Source organism: Phaeodactylum tricornutum, chromosome 7, assembly GCF_000150955.2.
Source record: "Phaeodactylum tricornutum CCAP 1055/1 chromosome 7, whole genome shotgun sequence".
Classification (NCBI taxonomy): domain Eukaryota; phylum Bacillariophyta; class Bacillariophyceae; order Surirellales; family Neidiaceae; genus Phaeodactylum; species Phaeodactylum tricornutum.
Window position 1 is genome coordinate 454,795 of NC_011675.1, and position 20,204 is coordinate 474,998.

A 20,204-nucleotide genomic window follows, 5' to 3' on the forward strand; every position below is an offset into this window, starting at 1 on the left:
ATCCGTTAAAAAGACTTGAGTAGCAAATCGAACTGGCGGTTCTCATTGATCCGACACTATTGTCCACCAATATCGTATCATATCGTCTACAAAGCTTTAGAAAAGCGTCGTTGCCCGTCGGGCCTCGGAATAGGCAGCCGGATGAGTTCCCAAGGAGACCGCGGTGGAATGCCGACGGCTCGCGACGTTGGGCGTTTGATCGAGACAGATCTGCGGAATGCCCATGAGGGTCACCGAGTTTCGACGATAAGCTTCGACTCGGGGATGGAACTCTCGTATCCATTCATCGCCCTCCTTCAAAACTTCCCCCTGTTCCACTAATGATGTAGCTTCGTCTACTTTTGAAGATTCGTCCAGGGGTTTTCCTAGACGTGTTTTACGTTCCAAGCAAAGAAAGCCAATCAAAGTCAAGGCGCTCAGTATCGGTGCGAACAGAGCGAGCGGAGCGAGCTCGCGGTGATTGGAACTGGCCGCTACTTCCTCCGGTTTGCGTAGAACATATGCTGAAATAAATCCAGGTGCCAAAAATCCAGCCGCAGACGCGACCATCGACAAGAGTGCTTGCATGGATCCTGATACCAACGGTTGACAATGGCGGTCAAAAGATAGGAGACCAAGTGTAAGTGCACAGTCAGGACATATGTTCGCAAAACGGTAGTGATAGCAGGGTACCTTGGTGATTCCGAAGATAATGATTCTTGTCGACAAATCGAGTAAAGAGGCTGCGGGTGGGGGCACCCATGAACGGAAAAGCACAAGTCGAAAGAGCAATCGGTACGAAAAACTGAATGACATTGGTAGGATTTTCCCATAGAATGTACACCAATGAATATCCTGCAATGGAGAAACAAAGACCAATTTTGAGCAAGCCCTCATCCGACACGCCCCATTCTGACAGCTTTAAAGTAACAATAACGGCAAAGAATATGAAGAATGCGTTCGTCCCAAAAATGGAGGAGACTCCAATCGGTCCCCAACCAAGCGCGTCACTAGCAGCCGGTGCCATGCTCGTCTCTAGAAGCTGGAAATTGGCGTTCATGCAGAAAATGGAAAGCATGGGGACCATGATGTCCATAGTAAAGATATTCTTCCAAAATTTCCAACTGCGTCCGTCAACGCTGTCAATACTTGCTCGTCGAGGTCTAGTGGATTCTTGTGGTTCTTCCAACAAAAAATAAACGATGAAAAAAGCGGCTACGTTGCCAAACATGATGCACAAACCAACGCTGTTCAAAGGATCCAACTTTAGCGAGAATGATCCCAAATAGATGTCCTTGTCAATCCAAGCTAAGAAGACATTCAAACCGGGGGCGATTACCATTCCAACAATCCGTGTCATACTCAAAACGGCGCTAGCTTGGGTCAAATTTTCTTTTGGAATAACCTGAGCTATATAGGTAAAGCCAAGCGTATTGTTGGCTGGTAGAAACGAGGTTCATTTTTTGTGAGAACGGTACAGTTCATCCAGCGATTACAAATTCCAAATCGGGGCACCTGAAAACGTACCAGCTCCTATGCCTCCAAGCAGACGTCCAAAAAAGATGACGAGAATCGCGGCATTTCCCGAAAAGGCACTGGCCAAGAAGTACAACCAACCTCCGAAAGCTGCGACGAAAATGGATGACAGATATGGCATTCGAAATTTTCCACCGGACTTGTCGGACCAATAGCCAAGGACAGGCTTGAAAGCAAAAGAAGCAAAGCTGTAAATAGATAAAATCATTCCATACTGACCGTACGTTCCACCGGATTGAAGAACGTAGAAGACAAGGGATGGGGCCGTCACCATATATGACAAAGCGTCTACCAGTCCAATCAAAGCTTGGGGCGCGAGAAGTTCATACGGAATCTTGCTACTCAAGGACCCAGCCGCTTTGGCCGCCTTGGTCGACACCATGGTAAGAGAGCAAAGGCGAACGATGCCGATTACAGATGATTACAGATGTGCATAAGTTGGTGGTTCACGATGTGGATCTATGGGTATCGTCAGGAGAAGGTGCCAAGACAATCTTTGTGTCCAGGAACATCATAGAAGGGCGGCTCGCAGAGCTAAAAATACTTGTCGGGCATGCAAAACGGTGTACCATCAAGAAGTCAAAATTTAAACGTGAATCAAATGACCCAATCAAATATGAAATATTATGTCATACTATCGACCTAAAAAGCTACGGGACTGTCGTTCTTCAATTCCTTTCTGCACGCTTCGTTCGCAGTCGGCTAGCGGACCAATTTCAAGTTTGCCGCCGTAAAGTTTTGACTTGTTCCTTGCAGCGCGTTGGCTTCTCCCTACTGAGTCTCTTTGCATTAACTGTCTTCCACTGTTATACCCTCGATCACGACTTCCCTCCACGGCGGCATTTCGGTTATCGCAGTAACATGGACGAAACAACCCGTATCCCTATCGTGACCAAGCCTGCTTCCATGATGGAGGTTGGCCCAAACGGCAATAACCTTGCAAGCGTTGCCGCTAGCCGGCACCCTGTCGATGATTTGCAGCGAAAATTGGATGTCAATCCATTCCAGAACCTAGAATACGTGCGCCATGTGTATGGATCAGGTCTTGCCATGCGATTGGCAACCGAACAAAAGGTTGCGTTGGAGCAGGAACGGGGTGCGGCGGGGCTTCCTAGCTCAGGACTTTACCGTGATATCGTCACAGGCAACGATGTCAAGTTAGACTTTGCGGATTTCTTATCCCTACCAGAGTACCGACCGGATGTTGCCACAATTAGCCCACACGCCACGATGGAACGCAGGCTGGGAATGTAGACGTAAATATAGCGCAGCAAACCATTTGAAACCGGAGTTGGTAGTTCGTTTTGGAGCTCTGCTTGCAGATTGACTAGCAGTATTGGCTAATTTACTGTATTCGGACTTGCCGCATTGACTGCAATGATTGATGAATTTGCGATTAACTTTATTTGACTGTAAATCTAGCCGTTCTCGGAAAGGAGACCCCTATTTTGCCGCACATTCTGTACAGGAATCGTTAATGTAAAGTGAGATTGAATCATAGATACCCGACCATAGAGCCTAAACCTCACCTCCAATAAATTTGCTCATGATGGCGTTCTAAATATCTTGTCGTCTGCATTTTCAGCCGTAGAGATGTCATGCTTACTGCAATTATCTCTTTGTTTGAAAATGTTTTTACAGGTAGTCCTTCGGGTTTCCCTACTCCGATTTCTTTTCATGCTTATGTATGTTTGCCCCTGGAGGCTCACTGGAACTTTTGTCGCATTATCCCACAATCTCATCCATATTTTCTGGTGACTCTTCACCCTGTACTCGTCCCTCAACAGCATCAAACCTTGAAAATGCGCTACAGGGGGCTGGCCCTACATTCGTCTTCTGCTGCGGCTACACATTTACCTCGATCAGCCATGTCCCGTTGCTGATAGCATCGGGATCATCACAAATTAGATGGAAGGCTTCCGCCAACTGTCGCACGTTCGAGATTGTTTGTGGAATGGCTTTTTGATGATAAATAGCCTAAGATAAGTCGTCACGTGGTTTGAGAGGGAATTTGTACATGTCAATGTCAATTTAAGGAGACAAGGAAATTCGCTCCGTCGGGTCCGATTCAGAATAGCGTACGGACTCGATTCTGAATGTTTCCCCTCTGCGTCCGTCGTATACAACAAGAATGATACGGTTGATAGCTTGCCCTTGGAGATAAACGCTGAGCTCTTACAGTTAGTTCCTTTTCCGCCCAATGCAAGTGTTTTTGGCCCCTACTTGTTGTGGGAAATTGTGGTCATTGACATACTTTAATTTTGTTAGATGTCAATGAGAACGAGACCAAATATGTCGATTGGATTGGCGTTCGAAGGCTTGCTAGAATCTGTCGAGACATGCCCGAACCAATCGAAAATACTCATGTTCATAGGTGGTATCTCTCACTCACAGACAGTAATTTTACTGGTAATTCGACAAACAGTGACCGTGACTCCGAGAAAGTATGACCCTTTGCGTTTCGCTCTGTTTCACAGCTGACGTTCTATTCATATTGGGACGATCGCATGGCGATCCAAAAGAAAATCGAGTATTTTAGGTGGAAAGGTCGTTAAAGGAGGCTACCTGTTCACTTACTGTTAAACAAACACCCTCTGATCGTTTTATTTCCCAGACACTCTGTTTCAAAAAGACCCCCACGCCTGACGATGACGCCGGAAGAAGACTTTTGCAAAGAGCTCGTCTTGTCTTTGCCGCCGATGGAATCGCGCGATTTTGCCACACTCAAGGAGAATTTGAAGACTGTTAAAGGATTCAAGGAAGATTTTTTCGAAGAGATAGCGACGAGGACCTGCATTGTTCCCGGAGAAGCTGGTTCTAACCCGCTCGTGGACGCCCTTCAAGACGAACTTCGAGAAATGCAGGAACACTACCGCGCGAAACATGTTTCTTCTCGCTTTACTATCTGCCTCGATGATGAAAATAATCTGGTCATTCGGACCTACGCAGAGCAGCTGGATGCTCACAACTGGGCGACAGGGTACTGGGCGACAATCTGGAATTTGACAAGAACGGGTGAACTTTCTGGAAAGGCGTCGGTTCACGTGTATTCCTTTGAAGACAGTTCAAATGTGCAAATGCGAGGTAGCCGTGTCTTCACATCTGTCAATATTCCGCATGAACACCATGCGAAAGGAGTCGTGAAAAAAATCGCTGAGTATGAAAAAGCGCTGTTAGAGGATCTATCCGACGAAGATGCCGTCATGTCGAGTCTCAAGCAGATTCGTCGGATTCTTCCAATTACTCGCACACGGATGAAGTGGTAAGTGAACGCGGTGACTGATTTGTTCACTCAATCACTTCCTACTATCGATAAATGTTGTGGACAATTTCTCTCACACGACGGATTGTCAATGTAAACAACAGGGACGCCTCCGCACAAAACCAAGTGCGACTCTTGAATGCCAGAAAAACTGCGTAGACTGTTACGAGTTATTCTCTATCCTATACTCTTTCTGATCGGCAGTCTCGTCCATGCAATTGTTTTGTTCCAAATACTCGACTTCGAGCGAATGATTTCGTGGATTTGTTGATTGTGGAATATAGTGCTTGACGAAGACCCAGGCTTACAGTTAATAGTAAATCATTGAAATCTGGTGGATTTACATGAAGCTTTCCCATTTCAGATTTAGCCTAGTTTTGTTTTCGTTTCTTTCTTTGCGATCGAAATTTGCGCTTTTGTAAAAACCAGTTCCGGTCTTCTACAAACGCTATATTATAGACCACATCGATTTGTTTACACAGTCTCCCATTTTTGCCAAGGTCGTGGATTATGGCAGGTTCGGAGTCAATTTATGCTGTTGCGTTGCTTTATCTCACAGTCAGTCACTCGACAGCAAGACTATATATGCAACGTATTTTCTGTGGAAAGTACCTAGAAACTACCATTCTTCGAAATCTAAGCCTCGCATCATGAATGAAGGGAACGTCTGTGAACAAGCCAAATTAATAAAACCCGTTGGAAGTCGAGTCACGCTTTTACAAGACTACAATATCGTCTCTTGTTCGTTCATCGTGCCTCGCGTGTTTCCTTCCGAATTTTGCTGCTGCTGCGCCAAGATTCCAATACCTCGCTGCTTTCATTGCCTTACGATACACAACACTGACCTACAGCAACAACACCTTTAATAAAAAGCCGAGCACAGAATACACTTTCGCCCTTGTTCTTTAGTCTCAAATCCACCGTTTTCATCATGGCCAGCGGAATGGGAGTCAGGGGAACAACGGGCCGCTGCTTCGGTTTCTTTTCCGACTTCAAGGCATGCAAGGTATGCAATTCGCTCGCCCTCAGCGGAATATCAAGAGTCCGTATTCTGACCAGTTCATTTTGAATAGGTTGAGCTTAAAAAGCCAACGAATAGGGTCGACTTTAGCAAAGACGAAGAGGAGGTGGGCGCGCAAATGAAAAAGGTCAACGATATGATGCGGGAATGCTCCAATATGCGCGAAGATTATTTCGAGTGCCTACACGGAAATAAGGAGCGGGCTCGTGTCGCGGCCGTCCTGGAGGAGCAAAAGCGGCAGGAAAACGAAGCAAAGCATGGCGCTGCGCAGCATTAAACAGCGGCTCAGTTGTCTACTTTATCGAATCTTAAAACACCTTGAATAACTCTTTACGTTAGATGCAGCGACCGTCACTATTGTTCCGACTCGCTGTCAGTTGCTTTCTGAGGTCATTGTAGCTTGCACAACCAGTTACTGGCTCTACGACTTCCTTCCACTTTTGTTGTATTCGCTGCCTGATCGCATCTGACAGGACGACACCTGATCCCACCCTTCCTTTTGTCAGCTTGCTCCTGGTCATTCCCGCAGTTTTTTCCATTCCACAAGCCTCGTTACGTGCCAACTTGGAAAGATGTTCATCAAATTGTGACTCATGAGACTTCATAAATTCAAAGGAGGAACAACGAACCGCAGTTTGGACAGTCATTCCATCGTCTAGAGAAATATCAGAAGTGGAAAGAAACTTGGCGATACGCTTTACCTGTCCTTGCAGATCATTTATCAGATCCTCGAAGAAGACTATCAAAACACCTTTTTCCTCCCGGCGTTTATACCATGATATCAAGTGCACAAAGTACGACGCATTCTGCATCTTACTTGTAGGAATGTCGCGGGCCAACCAGAATTCTTCAGCGAAAGCATCCATGGAGACGGTACCGGATTCGAAGAACCAATCTTCGAAGAAATGATAGAATGAAACTAGAACGTCTTCCGGGCTACGCAATACCACAATTGCTTTTCGAAATTTTGGGCAATGGTTCGCCCACGCATGCGTTTTAAAAAATCTAGGCATTCCGTCTTGCTCACCGAACTGCACTGCTTTAAGGTCCTGGCCTTGATCATGGGCAAGCTCAAGCCAAGGAACAACAGCGCTGATTTCTTCGAAATCCATGTCTCCATGCGATCGTAATTGATGGCATATTTGCTGCATCCATGTGGTCCCCGCCTTGGGCGTTGTAGTAATCACAACATCGTTGGCCTGAGGTTCATAGTGAAGTCCTTTGAGACGGCCTTCGGCGGTTTCAAATTTTGCAAGACGCCGCTTCATCAATTTGATTGCTGCCGAATTATTTTCGAACGCGGATTCGACAGGCATTTCTCACAGTCAGCTTGGAATAGATGATTCGTGTCACGAAAATCCAAGGAAGGTTTTGCAATCATTAACATCAGCATCGTCACTATTTTCATTTATCAACGAAAGAAATCTGACTACCCCATACGAAAGCTTTTCATCATTATCGACAAATAACAATCTATTATCCGGGTTTCAAATACTTAAGATTGATGAATAGGGTTTGGGCTGACCAAACTGACGTACGAATAACCCATTCGTCAAGACCGATGGTTGATGGCTGCGACGCCCTGACAGGCAGACAATTTCTCTACAGTTGTTACCGCTGCTCGAGCATGACGCCTCCGTCAACTACTCGTTTGACTAATCACAGCGTGCTTACTAATCGACCATGATGATGAAGTCTTTCCTTGCTCTCCTCGTTGCCGCTCTGGCTATGTATACTTCCCAAGCTTTCACCGGACATACGCCTGTGTTCGGTGCTGGGACTACTAAGGTACGGAGGCAATTGAAAAATTCGTTATCACCTGTTTATCGCCGTGGGATTCACGGTGCGGAGTTGATCGCTACTCTGGTGCAGTCCATGAAGTCTCGGCACATCCAACATTTTTTGAATTGGGCACGAATATCATTTATATCGAGGTTGTGTTCAACTGAATCTCATTTGGCTTTCTTTGTTTTCGATTTCAGATCCACCGTCAGAATTGTGCTAGTACTCTCGTAATGCGAGCGCGGGTTTGCGACTTGTTGGGAAAGAAGCCCAATCGTCAAGCTCGCGTCGTCACGTTTTCCCACAGACGCATCAAGAAGGTACAGGCAGTCAATTTGCAGTGGAAGCGATTCTTTTCGGAAGATTTGAATCGCAAGGTCCGTCTTCGCCTGAGTACCAAGGGTATCAAAACTGTCAATAAAATGGGGAGCATCGATGCCGCCGCCAAAAAGTTTGAAGTTGATCTAAAGAAGTACTAAATAAACGAGATATGTTATAAAGTGAAGATGTCGGTGCATGTAATATCCACATTTTTCTTAAGGTAATCGCAGCTTCGAATCTGAAACAATTCCCCAACTGTGCGAGTGATTCGAATGTAGTTTTACACTGTGAAACGGTCTGAAACGACACATCTCTTTACAATTTGTAGCCATTCGCCTTGAGAGTACGTTCAGCCTCAGTACGCAGACGGACCTCCAAAGTAAGCCCAAACAAGATATTTCATTGGTACTTCGCAGCGACGACTTGAGTAAACTGTACATGGTCTTAGCGCTATGATTTAGCTAAGCAGAACAACTTATGCACACGTCATCGGGCTCAGCTTCTGGGATGCCGCCCACAATAACAGTAGGACTTATCTTTTCAACAGTGTATTGGATTGCGTTTACAGCCGGTTTTGTTCGCAGGTAGTACATTCCAGTCTTCAAACCCTTTTTCCAAGCGTAAAAATGCATAGCCGTAAGTTTGTCCATGTTCGGATCTGCAATGAACAAATTCAGCGACTGACTTTGGTCAATGAATTTGCCCCGATCTGCTCCCATATCAATGATGTCCTTCATTTTGATCTCCCATACTGTCTTGTACAGTTCCTTTAATCGATCGGGGATATCGGGAATGTTTTGCACGGAACCGCCATCGCGCATCATTTGGTTGCGGACTGATGGTGTCCACAAGCCTCAGTCAGTCAAATCTTGCAAAAGATGGGGATTCGCCATAATGAACTCTCCCGCTTTAACGCGACGAATGTACAGGTTTGAGCTGAAAGGCTCGAAACACTCGTTGACGCCCAAGATCTGTGACGTAGAGGCAGTAGGCATAGGTGCTACTAACAACGAATTTCGCAGCCCAGTTTTGACAATTCGCCGACGCAATGATTCCCAATCGTATCCACAGACATTGCTACTATTCGGATACATCTGAATTGGAACAGGAGTTTCCTTTGCCAAAGCGTACTTGTGACTTGGCGTTTCGTCATCTGACAGGCCCCACAGGTTAAACTGAAGCTTTCCTTGACTTGCTGGGCTTCCTGCGAATGTTTCGTATGGGCCTTCTTTCTCAGCAAGCTCAGCGCTTGCTTCTAGCGCGGCATGATAAATGGTTTCAAAAATAGCTTCATTAAGCTTTTTTGCTGCCGCAGACGTAAACGGTAAGCCCAATCGGAGAAATGCATCAGCCAGTCCCGAGACGCCGATTCCGATTGGACGATGTTTAAAGTTTGACGTTTTTGCACCGTCTACTGGATAGCTGTTCACGTCAATTATAGAATTCAAATTGCGCGTCACAATCTTTGCTGCCCGGTGAAGGGCTTCGTGATCAAAGAACGCCGAACCAGACTCAGGACTAATTGATCCGAAAGTACCGCGCTCGGAAACAACAAATCGCGGCAAGCAAATACTTGCCAAGTTGCATACCGCGGTTTCTTCTTGATCCGAGTATTGAATAATCTCAGTGCACAAGTTACTGCATTGAATCGTTCCAATATTTTGTTGGTTACTTTTGGTGTTGCAAGTGTCTTTGTATAGCATGTATGGAGTGCCAGTTTCGATCTGAGATTCTAATATGGCACCCCAAAGCTCTCGAGCACGGACTTGACGTACAAATTTCCCTTCCTGCTCGTAGTGCTGATATAGAGCCTCAAACTTCGCACCATAACAATGTGCAAGACCAGGGCACTGATGAGGACACATCAGACTCCAGACGTCATCTTCTTCGACTCGTTTCATGAAAAGATCTGGAATCCATAGACCGTAGAACAAATCTCTTGCTCGCTGTTCCTCTTTTCCATGATTCTTTTTCAAACTTAGAACATCAAAGATATCGGCATGCCATGGTTCTAGATAAATGGCAAAAGCCCCAGGGCGTTTGCCGCCGCCCTGATCAACATACCGACTTGTCACATCAAATACCCGGAGCATGGGGACTAGACCGTTGGAAACACCGCGCGTTCCTTGGATGGGCGTTCCTCTGGCGCGTATGTTATGCACCGACAACCCGATACCGCCGGCGGCTTTGGATATCACAGCGCAGCGCTTTAATGTATCATAGATGCCATTAATGGAGTCTTCACTCATTTGCACCAAAAAACAGGACGATAGCTGCGGGTGGGTGGTACCCGCGTGAAAGAGTGTTGGCGAGGCGTGGGTAAAAAAGCCCCGGCTCATGAGATCGTACGTTTCAAAGGCGGCCTCCAGACAGTCGTCTTCCGATCGCGAGCTCATCTTACTTGTACAATGAATTCCCAAGGCCACACGCATCATGAGATACTGAGGCCGCTCCAAGACTTGGTTGCCGTTGTCCTTTTTGAGCAAATAGGCGCGTTCCAACGTTTTGTAGCCAAAGTAAGTCATTTCAAGATCACGCTCGTGCACAATACGGGAGTCAATCTCGGGACCGCGTCGACGAACTAGTTCCCCAACTTTATGGTCGATAAAGCCTTTACCGGAGTTGTATAAAGTTTCGATGGCCTCGGAAAAACACGTCGGAGTCGTTTTGTGATTCTGTGTAATGAGAATTCGAGCCGCCAGGCGGCCATAGTCCGGATGCTGCGTCCCTAGACTGGCAGCGGTTTCCGCAGCTAAGACGTCAATTTCGTGGGTTGTCACGTTGGGATACATGCCTCGCACAATAGATTCCGTCAAGGCGACCAAATTCAGAAAGCGCATGTCCAAGCCATCAGACAAATCCGTCAATCGTTGCAGCAGCTTGGTCGAGTCCAAGAGTTCCAGGCGCCCATCTCGTTTGGAAACATGCAAAGTATCTTCGTGTTTCTTGGGTTTGACTGAAGAAGATGATCCAACAAAGACACTCGGCTGATCTGGCGCTTCTGCGGCTCTCTCGTACGTCGCCGTGGATACATCACCTTTGGAGGTTGTGGCAGCAGTACGAGTCGTCCTCGTTGCTCCGCCGTAGATTCCATGCGGGATGCTGGGATTTGGGACTTCCGCCGAGACGAGATTGCCGATATTACTACCAAACAATAGTGTCACTAGCCATGTAGCGCCAGTTCTCTTGCTGTACATCATCCAGGTCGGGCACTTTTATCTACAGTCTGTATAGAGATTCTGATCTGACAAGGGAACTGCGCGTGTCCACAAGAAAGCACTGTAATTACTCAATGAACCAGTTTTTGCGAAGCATGTACAATGTCTATTTTCTTTCCCTTGCCACTGTGCTGCTCAGTGGTAGTCTTGGCCTGGTGCGAAAGAAATGAAAAACCTACGAAGTGATGGCTCTAGAGGCTACTCGGTTTTGCTGGTTGTGGTCCTTTTTGGTTCTCATGCTGTCATCCATCGGTCCTTTGCCGTACAGTATGCGTTTGTGGAGAACTGCGGTAGATGGATGGTGCTTCTGACGACACGATTCACGAATTGTGAGTCCTGTATCCATCCATACATGATATTTCTGTGAATGGCTTCTCTATCCGATACAAAGTGAATCAGGGAAATCATTGGTGCGCACTTGTCCCTCGAGAGCCGGACCTCATTTTCAGTTACCACTTTTCCGACGCCAACGTCTCCAATGTTCAATGGTCCTACAACCCGTACTATCGTTTCCATTTACTGCACCTCATTCCATCGGGTATCATGGCAGCTGACGACGAATACGTTCCTCAGCCGGCTCATGAGAGCCCAGAGATTGCTTCGAAAAAATGCAACGAGTGGGTCGAGACCGGTCTAACGCAGAACAAGGCGATACAATTTCTTGTACAACACCTCGTCGATCTCGGGTGTTCTCCACCGGAAGGATTCATTCAGTGTGTGAGCTGCGAAAAACCGGCAGCAGGCGGATTTGGAATGGTTCAAGAAACTTTAATACCCAAGACTGGCCGTATCGATGGTTCCTCGGCAGGAGAGAGCAATCCATGTAGCAACCCCACAGGTCAGGATTTACGCAAACTTTTGGAACGCGAGCGAAACGGCACGTCCACACTCCGCGTAAACCCCGAAATATTCATATGCCAGCAATACATGGAAAATGAACGCATGGCGCATAAAACACTTCACCACGAACTCATTCACGCCATTGATATGTGCCGAACCAAAATGGACCCCCTCCATAACTGCATTCACATGGCGTGTACAGAAATTCGTGCCGAAAATTTGTCTGGCGAATGCTCATTCTTTAGAGAGATACCTCGAATGGAGAAACTGAAAGGACATGGTGCGGAATGTGTCAAGCGACGGGCGATCCTATCAGTGCGGGCCAATCCCAATTGTACCGCCCGCGCCGGCGACTACGTCAACGCTGCCTTCGATCGCTGTTTTGCCGACGTCTACCCGTTCGACCGCCATCCGAACCAACGATGACAGTATTCGAAATTTAAGGCCGATAGCTAGGTAGCACTCTTTGAACTGTTTCGAAGCGGAAATTCGGATTATCGGACTGTTCTGGAACATGTACGTAGAAGAAGTCACCATACGGTGGGTTACTAGCGGGAAATTTCGCTTGCGAGATTGCAGCTTTCTCGAATGGAGAAAGCTGGATTGGTCGCCGTATGCAGTTTATAACAAATAGTGTGAATAGTTGTTTTCTAAGACTTACAAATCCAAGTCACTGTTAGATGATACTTCGATAAAAATAGAGAATTGTTTCACAAACTGATTATCTATCTTTGTTGGACTCCACTTGGACCTACGCGAAGAGGACGATATGTTTTTGTCTCATAATGTACATCTCCTCTACATCAATCTATACGGAGCTAGCTAGGATATCTGTACGCATGCACGACAGATTTCCTTCTCTCCAAGTGTTTGTCATTCCAGGGACAAGTTATTCAGTCTATAGCTTGATGTGTTTGTAGAAGTGCTAGATTAAAGACCCGTTACATGGCTTTTACTCGCTTTCCTTCATATCATCGTACATGAAGGTGGTTCCCGACTTTCCACAGTAGTAACGATCAACGTGTTGTGCCATGAAGCATCCAATGCCAGCGACGGGGCTGTACTTTCGGAGGCGAGTGACCTTGCCGTCCGATTCCACCCGGTAATACTTGAGAGTTTGCAACGGAATGGTCTTATTGACGCGCTTGACCTTCTTGGGCTTGGTGTAGACCTTCTTTTTACGTTTCTTACCTCCTCCACGTAGACGAAGCACCAAATGAAGGGTGGATTCTTTCTGAATGTTGTAGTCCGACAGTGTACGGCCATCTTCCAGTTGCTTGCCAGCAAAGATCAATCGTTGCTGATCCGGAGGAATGCCTTCCTTGTCCTGGATCTTAGTTTTGACGTTGTCGATCGTATCACTGGGTTCGACATCAAGGGTGATGGTCTTTCCCGTCAGAGTTTTGACGAAAATTTGCATGATGAATGTGTTTGTGCGTGTGTATGTGATCACTGCTTGGTCGCAAGTACTACTATTGCTACTAGCCAAAAGAACACGAATGGGGGGGGGGGGGGCGATCGTTGTACGCCTAGGAAGAACTAGACAATAGTGTTTGCGGTGTTGGTTCGAACAGAGGATGAACACAACGGAGACGATGGGATTGCCAGCTTGGTAGACTGTTTACGTCAATCGTAGAGCCCACATTCCATCCACTCTGCAGGGAAGGAATTTAGTAAGCGCGGTAAGATTGATGCTGTTTGTCCCACATTACTTTTCTTTCTAAAATATATATGGATAGATTCCAAATTCATCATTCTATCTATAACAACTTCATCCCGCAAAAGTCGGCCGAGCTTTATCAACGACTTTTTAGTGCGTGTCCCACCGCGGGCGGGGCACGCATCGCACAAATCGAAAGCAACGTGCTAGGGAAGAAGCCAGGATACTTACAGCTCGTATCTTGGGTACCATAGCAGAATACATATTGCCCTCGAGTAAGCCAAAATTCCACCAGTCCGCTCTCGCAACGGTGTCCACGGTCTTTTCCTTTCCCACGATACGAGACTGGGTCCCATGCAAATACCATTGTACAGTCACTGTGAGTCCGTGCAAGATTTCGATGGAAACAAACAAGACACCCAGAGAGTTGATTCCATCTTCATTCATATTATCTGTTGAAAGTGAGTGGTCTATGAATCGGATGCTTCCCTAATCACTCGGAACGTAGCAAACAGCTTAATTCAAATTCGGGTCTTGGTTTTGGCCCAAGCATTCTCCCGATTTTGGGTCTACAGCAGTCGATCGCTCGCTACACCCGTGCGCGTCACTGTTTCATTGACACATTGAAGCAAACCACTTCCAAACTCCGTTATATGCTCTGATGAAATCCTCTATCGCAATACCTGCAACCAGCGACCCTCTGGTCGAACATCCCGTACGGAGGATGCAGATTCTATGGATCGGCTACATCCTGCTGCCTTCCGCGCTCGTGGCGTGGTTTTTAACGAAAAAACTTTTAGCAGTTTTCGCCGCTATGCTGACCGTCCCATTGTTGGCCTTTCTGCAGGGATTTTTTGGTATGCTCAGTTACCGGTGTTTTTACGGAGATTCTCCTCTACCGTTATCACCCAGTCACGGTGTGGTACTAGTGCACCCGGAAGATAGGCGTGACCACAACCGGATTCCGTTGCACCAGCGATCGACAGCAGAATCCCGTAGCTTCACACCCGCGCGTACCGAAAAAAACTCGAACATCGCCAAGTCGCAAGTCTCAGGTTTAGGCAGCGAACGTTCGAGTACAGCAACGGTGTCCTTGTTGCTGCAACAGGCAGCGGAAGAACCACCTCTTCGATTGCTCGTATTGGGAGATTCACTGGCGGTCGGAGTGGGGCAAGCTTCCAGTTGTACACCTGTACTACCCGAAGTCATAGCGAAGACGTTATCCAAACGATTGGGGGGGAGGGTTGTCTACTGGACGTGCCATGGCGCTCCCGGTGCTTCCACTGGATGGATCGTTCGAGAATTAGAGCGGGGAGTGAATTATCTGAACAATCGCCCAAACGGTACCGCAGTACGCGACAGTGTTGTTGAAGAAGAGGGAGAAACAACAGAATCATTTCCTGGACGAGTTGAAGTGCATTCGAGCTGCAGTGAAAGTGAGGACTCGAGTTCGGACGAATCTTCCGAAAGTCATTCGATCCGGGGAGCTGTGCAAGGAGACGCATCACTCAGCAAAACGTCGCTCGCCTTATGGAAAGACCGACTTGCACAACAGCGACTGCTTTTTGATACTCAAGTTCTAGGTCCTTACGATATTGCCGTTGCGGTTACTGGCTCAAACGACTTAAAGTCGACATTCTTTCCATTTCTTCTTAAAGAAGAGGATGCCGAAACTTGGAAGCAGTCTCAAGACCGAGGAGGATATAGCCAAGAATTACTACGTCTTCTGGAACAACTTGGTGGTCGTATGCATCTACGATTTCAAGATTTAAAGGACTCCGTCGAAAGCGCCACTGATACCATGCTGGAAAAAGTCGGCGAAACATTGGACAGGATCGCACCGGGAACCGGCTTTCATGTTCAAAATTCGTATCGAGAGTCGTCGAGAACTCGAAAGCTATCGGATGAGTCAAGTTCCTCGGCAATAACTGAGGACTTAAAGCCCAAAAATAATTTTGCGAAACATCCTGCGCATTTTCCTCTTGTTGTCCTCCCAGGAATGCCAGCAAGGGCTCTCCCTGCCTTTCAGCATTATCCCTTACAGTGGCTTTCGGTACCAATGGTGGATATCATGGATGTGCATAAACGAAACTTGGCGGTGTCGCATCCTGGGGATGTTCTCTTTGTTCCGGCTTTTGCTGTGTCTGAACTAGACAAATACGTGGAACAAAGAGGCAGCATTTGGGAGGAAGCTTGTCAAGAAGAGACCGTTCTTGCTATCCGGGACGTTCATCGTCATAAATGTCGTCAAATGGAAAAAATCATGCACAAATTCCACGAACGACGTGATCCTCTTGGACAAGGGGCGTGTCGTAACCGCCCAGTGGGTAGCCTATCGCGAATTTTGAGGGGACCACCACCTTCTCACTGGAAGGCTTTCTCACTCGACAAAACGCACCCGAACGAAAGGGGTTACGATTTTTGGGGTCGACATATTGGAAATGCTATTTTTGACGAATGGCAACGCACGCACAACAATCTGCATCGTGGCAGCTCCAGAAAAAAATTGGAGTAGAGATGTGTCTGTTACCTAGATTCGATGTACATTATAATTGACCAGACCTTTTTATAGAAGCAACTTGTGTTGGTAGGTTTATCGAGCGTACTAGATAGGATGCTAGAGTCCTCTTTTTCGAGAAGCTATGGTGGGAAGGATATCTCGAAAAGGTAGCTGTTCTTTACTTTAAACAAGCAAGTTTTGTCTATCGTCTGTCGTCGACGGTTGGTATCCAATGAGAGCCACCGAACAAGAGCTCGCTTTGCTCTCTTTCTAATGTAGAGCAAAACAAGCCCAATATCATTTGTTCTTTATGTCGACAGCGCAACGAGCATACGAATCTGCGTCCCGTCGTTCCAAAAGAGCAGAAGCAGAATGCCTAAATCAAGACGGTCACGCGAAGGTAAGCACAAGGATAGCTTGATTGTGAACATGCCCGTTTCCTTCAAAATTCTGATTCGTACACCGGAATCTCACGGAATTGTTCACACTCATCGACTCAGTTGCCTTGACTCAAACTGAAAAGCGAGCCACTCGTGAGCACAAGTCAGCCTTTATTAAAGATGTTCGAGAGTCGGTGGATAAGCACAAGAGTCTTTATCTTTTTAGCTACGAGAACATGCGCAGCAACAAATTTAAAGATGTACGTCGTCACTTTCGAGGCACCGCTAAGGAGGAGCCTAGCCGTATTTTCTTAGGGAAAAACAAGCTTCTGCAGCTTGCATTGGGCCGCACACCTGAAGAGGAATACTCAGATAATCTGCGCCACGTTGCTAAGCGTATAACCGGTGGCTGTGTTGGAGTTTTGTCTACTTCTCGCTCTCGAAATGATGTTGAAGGATACTTTTCAAGCTACAGTGAACCTGATTTCGCACGTGCTGGATCGGTTTCTCCTCGAGAAGTACTTGTTAACTCTGGTATGCTAGACGCCTTCCCGGTTTCTATGATGGAGCAATTCCGTAAGCTTGGAATGCCCGTGGAGATCCAGAATGGAAAGGTTGTTTTTCGCGACGGAGTATCGGAATTCAGGATATGCAAGGAAGGTGAGACCCTGTCGGCCGAAAAATGCAAGCTACTGGTTCATTTCGGTATAAAAATTACAAACTTCAAAGTCGGTCTAGTTTGCCGGTGGGAAAACGGAGAATTTGAATTACTTGAATAGGAGAATGATGTGAATGGATCAATCGACGGTCGTTGTAGTTTGTTACACTATCATAGTTACATTAGAAATCCACATCGTGTTGTTACACCTACACACAAATTGACCATTTCAATTTTGTTGGTTCTTTTTATTACTTTCATTGCGTAACATAGTTAGTAAACTCCACAAAAGGAGGTTGAAGGCATGCAATCCGCTAACAACCAGAGTGGAGGAAGGAGATAAAATAAATGTTTTCTGTCTTTCACAGAGCTACCATATAAAAAAAAGAAATCACAGTCAGCCAACCGCGACGCACACTGATCTCTGTCTGCCGACCGATCGGATGACACGTGGCATTCAAATCCTGGCATGCGCCGGCTTTCCGAAATGCGAAAATATTAGCTAAGAACTGGAAAGGCCTGAATATCTCGCCGCTTCTGGATCAGCCAACCGCAAACGAGGGGAAATAGAAAACAGCACACCTGCACCTCTTCAGACAAATTCACCATGTCGGGCTCCGGCTCTGAATCGATGAACGGCCCTCAGGGTACTTCGGTACCGAAACCTGCAATCGATCCCTCTTCAGAATTTACTTCGCCACAGATCATGAACATCTCAAGCGATGAAGTAAACTATCTGATTTTCCGGTACGTCGATCATTACCCAAAAAACCCAGAGCCCAAGGATGCTCCTGCTGCTTTGCATCTACAAACCCTGACCCTAAATCAACCTGCCTTTCCTCTTGAACAGATACTTGCAGGAGTCAGGCTTTGTACATTCAGCCTTCTCTTTTGCTCACGAAAGTATGTTAGGAAGGACTGGTTTACGCTCGGCGGATAAAGCTTTACCTCCGGGGGCACTGATATCTTTTTTGCAAAAGGGTCTACAATACGTTGGAATCGAGGAACGCCTTCGACATGACAGCACAGGAGGGAGAAAGGCTGCAACTGAGACGGAAGGAGACTTTTCTCTCCTTTCCCCTCTCACAGTGGCGACATTGGCAAGGAAAAACCCTCCGATTCAGTTGAATGTGCCACCAGCGGCAGCAGCAGCTGCTATGAAGGCAAAGCTGGAAGTTGAATCAAAATTGCACGCTGAACGTATGTCAAATGTGATGGCTAGTCAGATTGCTACGAGCGGACCGTTGGCTCCAATCGGTCTACCACCGGTAATGGATATTCAAAATGCGCATTTCGCCAGGCAGGCATTGGCTGCGCAGGCAGCAGCAGCCCACGCGGCTGCGGCTCTCAGCCAACTGCAACAATTAGGGCACCAACCTACAGCAGTATCCGATTTGTTCTCCCAGCAAAAGCTGGCACAACCGCATGTCAATACTGCCGCAGAGCTTATGGGTCTGCAAAAAAATAACCTAGTCCAACAGGAAAGTACTGCTTCTTCTGGTGGAATAGATACACTAGCCGTCACTGCTCAAGGGGGGAAACGAGTCGCATCTGGGTCGAAACGAAGCATTAAGAAGCAAAAGAAGGATAAACCTGACCCAAGAAAAGGAAAACTCATTGACGATGCAAAGAAAAGTTTAGAAGGCAAAGAGTTGCATCCAATGGACGTTGAGGAAAACGACAACCAGGCGGACTCGGCTTCCTTTCCTGCTCACAAAGGAAACTCACCGCAGCCGCTACCAGCGCAGGAACCTTTGAATGGCCAGGCTGTGGAAATCAATGGATCAACGGGGCAAACGACTACTTCCGGGGTAAACGGTGGACAGCATGAATTCACAAGGAAGAACGTTGACCAGCAGCAACATTCCACTATCGATGTTGATAAAGAAGACGCCGCAACAGACGTTTCTCCGAAAGAAATATTGAAATTGGAAATGCATCAATCTGAAGTCTTTATGTGTGCTTGGAATCCTGTATTTTCGGATCTCATTGCCACGGGTAGTGGTGACGCATCGGCGAGAATATGGCAAATGCGTGGACTGTATGCTGCTGCTGGATTGACTACTGTGAAGTTGTTGCCGCACGGCACCGACCCAAGAGATAAGAAGAATAAGGATGTTACAACGCTTGAATGGTCGTCTGATGGGTTGTTATTGGCTACTGGAAGCTACGATGGAGTTGCTCGTGTCTGGGCGCGCAATGGAGCCCTCATGCATACGTTAAAGGGGCACAACGGTCCTATTTTTTCGTTGAAATGGAATAAGAGAGGGAATTTTCTGCTGTCCGGGAGTTACGACAAAACAACGATCGTTTGGGACGTTTCAGGACCAGCTGGGTTTGTGGAGCAACAATTTACTGACCATCAAGCACCCGCTCTCGACGTCGACTGGAAGGACGATGTGACATTCGCATCCTGCTCTACGGACAAAACGGTCCACATATGCCGAGTAGGTGTACCCAAGCCCTTAAAAGTTTATTCAGGACATACAGACGAAGTAAATGCCGTGAAATGGGATCCCTCAGGTCAGCTGCTAGCAAGTTGCTCGGACGATTGTACGGCCAAAGTTTGGGACGTGGAGTCTGATCGCACAGACCCGCTTCATGACCTTACGAGCCACCAGCAGGAAATATACACTGTAAAATGGAGCCCAACTGGTTCGGGTTCGAAAAATCCTTCGAAAAAAGCCGTTTTAGCGACGGCATCGTTCGATGGTTCAGTACGACTTTGGGACGTAAAAGACGGTTCCTGCTACCGAGTTTTCAATCGTCATCGAGACTCGGTGTACTCGGTTGCCTTTTCACCGTCGGGGGACTATCTTGCTAGCGGGTCTCTTGCTGGGCAAATGTATATCTGGAATATTGAGGAAGGGCGTCATATAAAGAGCTACAAGGGAAAGGGCGACATTTTTGAAGTGGCATGGAACAAAGAAGAGACTCGAGTAGCTGCTTGCTTCTCATCGAATGTCGTTGCGGTGATCGACTTTGACAAAAGCACAATCATATGACAATACCACTAAATGCTTAAGCAAATTGGTCACTAACAGTAG

General features: G+C 46.9%; 9 protein-coding genes across 9 annotated transcripts; 5 read left to right on the plus strand and 4 right to left on the minus strand.

The window, feature by feature from the left end:
• Positions 1-96: 96 nt before the first annotated feature.
• On the minus strand, positions 97-1,897 carry PHATRDRAFT_35250 (predicted protein; the record flags this gene model as incomplete). The annotated part of the gene is made up of 3 exons (XM_002179812.1): positions 97-572; positions 673-1,389; positions 1,507-1,897. The coding sequence occupies 3 exons, from the start codon at positions 1,895-1,897 to the stop codon at positions 97-99; spliced, it is 1,584 nt and encodes a 527-aa protein (XP_002179848.1).
• Positions 1,898-2,318: 421 nt separating this feature from the next.
• PHATRDRAFT_45527 (predicted protein) lies at positions 2,319-2,769 on the plus strand (the record flags this gene model as incomplete). Its single annotated transcript, XM_002179613.1, has 1 exon — positions 2,319-2,769. Exon 1 carries the CDS (start codon positions 2,377-2,379, stop codon positions 2,767-2,769), a length of 393 nt encoding a protein of 130 aa, XP_002179649.1. The 5' UTR covers positions 2,319-2,376.
• Positions 2,770-4,163: 1,394 nt separating this feature from the next.
• On the plus strand, positions 4,164-4,781 carry PHATRDRAFT_35252 (f-actin capping protein; the record flags this gene model as incomplete). Its single annotated transcript, XM_002179614.1, has 1 exon — positions 4,164-4,781. The coding sequence occupies one exon, from the start codon at positions 4,164-4,166 to the stop codon at positions 4,779-4,781; it is 618 nt and encodes a 205-aa protein (XP_002179650.1).
• Positions 4,782-6,133: 1,352 nt separating this feature from the next.
• Positions 6,134-7,114, minus strand: PHATRDRAFT_35253 (predicted protein; the record flags this gene model as incomplete). Its single annotated transcript, XM_002179813.1, has 1 exon — positions 6,134-7,114. One exon carries the CDS (start codon positions 7,112-7,114, stop codon positions 6,134-6,136), a length of 981 nt encoding a protein of 326 aa, XP_002179849.1.
• A 636-nt stretch (positions 7,115-7,750) lies between these two features.
• Positions 7,751-11,264, minus strand: PHATRDRAFT_45529 (predicted protein; the record flags this gene model as incomplete). The annotated part of the gene is made up of 6 exons (XM_002179814.1): positions 11,047-11,264; positions 8,910-11,003; positions 8,829-8,872; positions 8,587-8,736; positions 8,387-8,559; positions 7,751-8,044 (listed from the first exon to the last, which is right to left on the minus strand). Exons 1-6 carry the CDS (start codon positions 11,070-11,072, stop codon positions 7,751-7,753), a joined length of 2,781 nt encoding a protein of 926 aa, XP_002179850.1. The 5' UTR covers positions 11,073-11,264.
• Positions 11,265-11,758: 494 nt separating this feature from the next.
• Positions 11,759-12,385, plus strand: PHATRDRAFT_12106 (predicted protein; the record flags this gene model as incomplete). The annotated part of the gene is made up of 2 exons (XM_002179615.1): positions 11,759-11,875; positions 11,990-12,385. Coding segments are annotated over 2 exons (513 nt in total), but the record flags the coding sequence as incomplete, so codon positions are not given.
• A 486-nt stretch (positions 12,386-12,871) lies between these two features.
• Positions 12,872-13,529, minus strand: UBI3 (ubiquitin extension protein 3). The gene has a single exon (XM_002179815.1). It carries the CDS (start codon positions 13,377-13,379, stop codon positions 12,912-12,914), a length of 468 nt encoding a protein of 155 aa, XP_002179851.1. The 5' UTR covers positions 13,380-13,529; the 3' UTR covers positions 12,872-12,911.
• Positions 13,530-16,615: 3,086 nt separating this feature from the next.
• Positions 16,616-17,278, plus strand: PHATRDRAFT_12144 (predicted protein; the record flags this gene model as incomplete). The annotated part of the gene is made up of 1 exon (XM_002179616.1): positions 16,616-17,278. A coding segment is annotated over one exon (663 nt), but the record flags the coding sequence as incomplete, so codon positions are not given.
• A 703-nt stretch (positions 17,279-17,981) lies between these two features.
• On the plus strand, positions 17,982-20,162 carry PHATRDRAFT_12028 (predicted protein; the record flags this gene model as incomplete). Its single annotated transcript, XM_002179617.1, has 2 exons — positions 17,982-18,245; positions 18,570-20,162. Coding segments are annotated over 2 exons (1,857 nt in total), but the record flags the coding sequence as incomplete, so codon positions are not given.
• Between the last annotated feature and the right edge of the window lie 42 nt (positions 20,163-20,204).